General features: G+C 48.4%; 1 protein-coding gene across 1 annotated transcript; it reads left to right on the plus strand.

The window, feature by feature from the left end:
* The first annotated feature begins 5,466 nt into the window (after positions 1–5,466).
* LOC130122419 (tubulin beta chain-like) lies at positions 5,467–6,786 on the plus strand. The gene has a single exon (XM_056291323.1). The coding sequence runs from the start codon at positions 5,467–5,469 to the stop codon at positions 6,784–6,786; it is 1,320 nt and encodes a 439-aa protein (XP_056147298.1).
* Positions 6,787–7,041: the final 255 nt, after the last annotated feature.

Below are 7,041 nucleotides of genomic sequence, written 5' to 3' on the forward strand. Positions count from 1 at the left end.
ATTTAACAATTATAAGCATAAAGATGGATGCAGAGAAGATCAAATGGGTGGGGGTGTCTCCTTATAGCTCAATCCTAGCCTGGTCTACAAAGAAAGATATGATACTGAAAAGCATTTTACCCTTTTCTGCTGAGGCTGTGATTGTTGAAACCCGCCAGACCATTATTGTATGTATCTATAGACCACCTAGCTCTAGTTTTTCTGTATTCAATACTAACTTGGCAAATGTTCTTGATATTATTTCTAAAGAAGGGAAAAACTGTTAATCTAATTGGTGAGTTCAATGTCAATATTGTAAACTATAAGACTAATAATTTAGTTAAGGACTCGATTGACACAATGTTCTCTCGTTATTTTCATCCTATGATTAAACCAACCAGAGTGACAAAGACCTCTGCCACCCTGATAGATACTATATATTTACAATTGTATTGGGTAAGAACATGAAATCAGGACTTCTGTGTATGGATATTGCTGACTATTGCCTGATCTTTTTTAACAATACTCAAGGAACATGATAAGCCTACATTGACACAATATCCCAGATATAAGAGAACCTTCAATGAAGCAAATATAGCGAGGTATGGATTAGTTGTCAGCGAGTATCCATGGACACATATCCTTTAGTCTGTAGATCCACAAAAGGCTTTTACTTTGTTTTCAGAATTTATGTCCCAGGCCTATGATCTATGCTTTCCCCTTGTACCAGTGTCTCCCAAGCCTCATCATAAACTGACCAAACCATGGATAACCTCAACCATCATGAAATCCTTGAATATTAAACATAGCCTGTACAAAAAAAACAAAAACGTTTCAGTCTCACTCCATTTAATCTTGCCCAATTTAAAAATTATAGAAATACATTAAACCACATTATCAGAGGAGCTAAAAAAACACTAATACAATGTAGAATTATCTAAAAATAAAAATGACATAACCTTTCTTTGGAAAACAATTAATTGTATCATCAACAAGAAAAATGAATATAAGCAGTTACCTAATGAATTTAAGGTTGATGGGAATCTTATCACTGATCCACAATTATCCCATCTCATCTCATCTCATCTCATCTCATCTCATCTCATCTCATCTCATCTCATCATCAGCCGCTTCTCTGGGGTCTGGTTATGTTGGCAGCAAGCTAAGTAGGGTACTCAAAATGTCCCTCTCCCCAGCAACGCCTGCCAGCTCCTCCAGGGGGGTCCCAAGGTGTTCCCAGGCAAGAGCCAGTTCTGAGTCTACCCCGGGGTCTCCTCCCAGTTGGACGTGCCTGGAAAACCTAAAAAAAAAAAGGCACCCAGGAGGCATTCTAATCAGATGCCCGAACCACCTCGACGCGAAGGAGCAGCGGCTCTACTCCAAGCTCCCTCCAGATGTCCTAACTCCTCACCCTATCTCTAAGGCTGAGCGCAGACACCCAACAGAGGAAACTCATTTCAGCCGCTTGTATCTGCAATTCCACCCTTTCGGTCACTACCCAAAGCTCATGACCATAGGTGCAGGTTAGAATGAAGATTGACTGGTAAGCTTTGCCATCCGGCTCAGCTCCGTCTTCACCACAACAGTCCAGTACAACATCCGCATTACTGCTGATGGTGCACCAACCCACCTGTCAATCTCCCGCTTCATCCTACCCTCACTCATGAACAACACCCCGAGACACTTGAACTCCTTCACGTGAGGCAACAACTCATCCCCAACCCAGAGGAAGCAATCCACCATTTTCCAGTAGAGAACCATGGCCTCAGACTTGGAGGTGGTGACTCTCATCCCGGCCATTTCACACTCAGCTGCAAACTGCCCCAGTGCGCGCTGGAGGTTGCGTTCTAATGAAGCCAACAAAACCCCATCATCTGCGAAGAGCAGCGATGCAGTTCTGAGGTTCCCAAAATGGACACACTCCTAACCTTGGCTGCGCCTTGAGATCCTGTCCATGAATATCACAAACAGAATCGGAGACAAGGGACAACCTTGGCGGAGTCCAACACCCACCGAAAGCGTATTTGACTTTGTGCCGAGAATGCAGACACAGCTCTTACTTTGGTTATACAAGAACCAGATGGCTTGTAGCAACTGTCCCGGTACCCCATACTCCCGCAGTACCCCCCACAGAGTGCTCCGGGGTACACCATCATAAGCCTTCTCCAAGTCCACAAAACACATGTAGACTGGCTGGTCAAACCCCCATGCCTCCCTCAGCACTTACGCAAGGGTAAAGAGTTGGTCCGTTGTTCCACGGCCAGGACGGAATCTGCATTGTTCCTCCTGGATCCGAGGTTCGACAATCAGCTGGAGCCTCCTTTCTTGCACCTTAGAGTAAACTTTCCCAGGGAGGCTGAGCAATGTGATGTCCCAATAATTGGAGCACACCCTCTGGTCCCCTTTTTAAATGTGGGAACCACCACCCCAGTCTGCCACTCACCAGGTACTGTCCCTGACCTCCACGCAACACTGAAGAGGCATGTCAGCCAAGACAGCCCAACAATATCCAGCACCTTCATCATCTCAGGGCGAATCTCATCCACACCCGGCGCCTTACCACCGAGGAGCTTCTTAACTACCTCAGAGACCTCTGCCAGGCATATGGGTGGGGCTTCCCCCGAGTCTTCAGACTCTACCTCCTCCACTGAGGACGTGTTAGCCGCATTCTGGAGCTCCTCAAAGTGTTCTTTTCACTGCCCGACAACATCCCCAGTCCCCGGCTGAACACAGCCCGAGTCAGGCCCTGCTTCCCTTTCCGGAGTCGCCGGGTGGTTTGCCAGAACTTCCTTGAGGCCAACTGAAAGTCCTCCTCCATAGCATCACTGAACTCCTCCCGCACCCAAGTTTTTGCTTCCGCGACCGGCGAAGCCACAGCTGTTTTAGCCTCCCACTACCTGTCTGCTGCTTCAGGAGACCCCTTGGCCAACCAAGCCCGAAAGGCCTCCTTCTTCAGCCTGATGGCTTCCCTCACCACCGGTGTCCATCAGCAGGTTCTTAGGTTGCCACCTCAACAGACACCAGTGAACTTGTGACCACAGCTCCTACCTGCCGCATCTGCAATAGAACCTTTGAATATGGCCCAATCAGACTCCATGTCCCCAGCCTCCCTTGGGATACATGAGAACTTATTCCAGAGGTGGGGGTTGAAGACCTCACAGACAGGGGCCTCCACCAGACACTCCCAGTTTACCCTCACTACACTTTTGGGTTTGCCAGGTCTGTCCGGCAGCCTTCCCTGCCATCTGATCCAACTCACCACCAGGTGGTGATCAGTGAGTTGACAGCTCTGCTCCTCTCTTTACCCGAGTGTCCAAAAGATATGGCCACAGATCTGATGATATGACCACAAAGTCTATCATCGATCTTCAGCCTAAGGTGTTCTGGTACTAAATACTTTTATGAACTACCTTATGTTCGAACATGGTGTTTGTTATGGCCAATCAATGACTTGCACAGAAGTCCAATAACAAGGCACTGCTCGAGTTCTGATTGGGAAGGCCGTTCCTCCCAATCACACCCCTCCAAGTTTCACCAACACAGTGGCGCTCAACCGGGGACTTTTGAGTATCCCCACATCCACCCGGCACCTGCAACCTTGGCCAACTCCGGAAAAGTAAAGAGTCCAGCCCTTCTCCAGGAATTTGGTTCCAGACCCCATGCTATGTGTGGAGGTGAGCCCAACTATAGCTAGTTGGTACCGCTCCAACTCCCGCACCAGCTCAGGCTCCTTCCCTGCCAGAGAGGTGACATTGTTCCCGAGGACCAATCTGCGATGCCGGAAGACGGCAAGCCCCAGTCCCCACCTTTGCCTGCCTCCCAGCCTGCATTGCAGCCTGCATTATACATATATCTTGTGAAAACTCTCTAGTCTGTTAATGATAGTGTTTGTGTATACTTGCATGTATCATGAATGACTGTTCTTGATGTGTGTGTATGTGTTTGTGTGTGTGTCTTGTGACTTTGACTGATTCATTGTACTGGGTGTTTATAGGATGGATTGTTGTCGGGTGCTGTGTTGAACTGTGTCTTGGTCTTTTGCTATATCTGGAATTATTGATAGATAAATACAAATTGTGCATACTGCATTGCTGCGATTGTTTCCTGTAGTATGCTGCCTGGAGAATGTCACTTTTCGAGCCCCTTGAGGGTTTTTAGGCAATTGTCCTTCACATTCTGTTTCCAATTTATATCTTGTATCTTTTTTAATTCTTAATTTGTGTAAATAAAGAATCAATCAATCAGTCAACTTCCCGTCTATATGCAGACTCATCACCATTCTGGATAAGGCCAATGATGGTTGTGTCATCCGCAAACTTCAGGAGTTTAACAGATGGGTCACCTGAGGTGCAGTAGTTTGTGTGGAAGGAGAAGAGTAGAGGGGACAGCACACATCCCTGGGGGGCGCCAGTGCTGATTGTCCGGGTGCTAGATGTGATTTTCCCCAGCCTCACCAGCTGCCTTCTGTCTGTCAGGACTCAGGAAGTGTTTAATCCACTGGCAGATGGGGGCTGGTACAGTGAGCCGGGTGAGTTTGGAGTGGAGGATATCTGGGACGATGGTGTTGAACGCTGAGCTTAAGTCCACAAACTGTTTGTCTGACTTCTATTGGTTGTGTTTGGTTTAGCTTTGTAGTGAGTCATTTTCTCTACTGTGTTTGAGGTCCTGTACTGTATGTCCTTGTGACATGTGTGCATTAAATAAGAACTGGGTTCATTTGGTGAGTCTGACTTTTGCCTCCATTCATGTCTGTAGCCATTAACTCATCTTTAGTACTGTCAGCTCTGTGGAGGTTTATGAAATGAAAATGCTATTTTTACACAGCCTATACTGTACATGGTGAGATTAAAAGAGTGACCTAGTTTTAGGGGTTGACCAGGACTAAAAGCCAACCTCTACTCTTGGCAAACTGTGCCAGAGATTATCAATAATAATCCAAAATGGTAAAGTTGAATTCGGTGACTTGTGCACAGGTGGTGAAACAGACAGATTAACCTACACAAGTAGGCTAAAAAATATTCAAATTTTCCATATCTATCTTTGAAATACTAAATTATGTCATAGCATGAAAATCCAAGTAGGAAATGGAACTGCTTTTGTTCAACTGAAATGTGGAATGCATAAAAATGTTTTTGCTTTATATTTAGCAAAATAGCGTTTTGTTTTGCACAGTTTAAAGCACTACAGATTTGCGTTTGCACTGTGTATTAGAATATAACGATAATTCGTGAGACAGTGAATTATGTGACGATTCAAATCGGTGATGAAAAATGAATCGCGATACTCTTTGCAAACAGCAGCGGGCGCTATCTAGTTTTGAGGTTGCTTGTTCGACGTCTACGTCATCACTTGCGTCATCGGTTGTATAAAGGCGCAATTGGCGGCTACAGGTGGCGTGTGTGTCTAATCAATGGATCGGCGTCACGTTGGCAGAACCGCGTCGTCTCACTGACACTTTTTCTTCAATTAAACTAAACGTTCACTAGCATGAGGGAAATTGTGCACATCCAGACCGGCCAGTGTGGAAACCAGATTGGCACCAAGTTCTGGGAGATGATCAGTGAGGAGCACGGTATTGATCCGACTGGTACATACCATGGAGACAGCCCCGTGCAGCTGGACAGGATCAATGTGTATTACAGTGAGGCTACTGGTGGGTATGTGCCCAGAGCCATCCTTGTGGATCTGGAACCAGGTACCATGGACTCAATCCGCTCCGGACCCATCGGACAGCTCTTTCGACCCGATAACTTTGTCTTTGGCCAGGGCGGGGCAGGTAACAACTGGGCCAAAGGTCACTACACGGAGGGGGCGGAGCTTATGAATTCGGTCCTGGACGTGGTGAGGAAGGAGGCAGAGAACTGCGAGTGCCTCCAGGGTTTCCAGTTCACCCACTCCCTGGGCGGCGGCACCGGCTCTGGTTGCGGCACGCTGCTCATCAGCAAGATCCGTGAGGAGTACCCCGACCGTATCTTAAGCACCTTCAGCGTGGTGCCCTCCCCCAAGGTGTCAGACACGGTGGTGGAGCCTTACAACGCCACCCTGTCCGTCCACCAGCTGGTGGAGAACACGGATGGGACGTACTGCATCGACAACGAGGCTCTTTACGACATTTGCTTCCGCACGCTCAAATTGACCACGCCCACCTATGGTGACCTCAACCACCTAGTCTCATACACCATGAGCGGCGTCACCACCTGCCTTCGCTTCCCGGGGCAGCTGAACGCCGACCTCCGCAAGCTCGCCGTCAATATGGTGCCCTTCCCCCGCCTGCATTTCTTCATGCCGGGCTTCGCCCCCCTGACTAGCAGAGGGAGTCAGCAGTACCGGGCCCTGACGGTGCCTGAGCTCACGCAGCAGGTGTTCGACGCCAAAAACATGATGGCCGCCTGCGACCCACGCCACGGCCGTTACCTTACGGTGGCCGCTATATTCCGCGGCCGCATGTCCATGAAGGAAGTAGACGAGCAGATGACGAATGTGCAGAACAAGAACAGCAGCTGCTTCGTGGAGTGGATCCCCCACAACGTGAAGACCGCCGTCTGCGACATCCCGCCCCGGGAGCTCAAGATGGCCGTCACCTTCATCGGCAACACCACTGCCATCCAGGAGCTTTTCAAGCGTATCTCGCAGCAGTTCACCGCCATGTTTCGCCGCAAGGCCTTCCTCCACTGGTACACGGCTGAGGGCATGGACGAGATGGAGTTCACCGAGGCCGAAAGCAACATGAACGACCTAGTGGCCGAGTACCAGCAGTACCAGGACGCCACCGTCGAGGAGGACGAGTTCGAGGAGGAAGACGCCTGAGGAGGTGAGAGAGAGACAGAGGGGAGGGGGGGTGTAAACCTGCTCCAAAACCGAAAGAAGAAAACGAAACGAAAAGCCAAAACAAAAATAAAGCTATGATGACCGATAAACGAATCTGCCTGAATTGATCCTTAGGAGGGTGATGTTGGGGTGGGGGACAGAATTGGGGAGGATGGAGTGGAGGCGATAAGGAGAAATGGTGAATAAAGAGGAGGCTAGAAAACTAAATGACCAAGTAAAAAAAAAAGATAAAAA

This window comes from Lampris incognitus, chromosome 13 (assembly GCF_029633865.1).
Source record: "Lampris incognitus isolate fLamInc1 chromosome 13, fLamInc1.hap2, whole genome shotgun sequence".
NCBI classification, from domain to species: domain Eukaryota; kingdom Metazoa; phylum Chordata; class Actinopteri; order Lampriformes; family Lampridae; genus Lampris; species Lampris incognitus.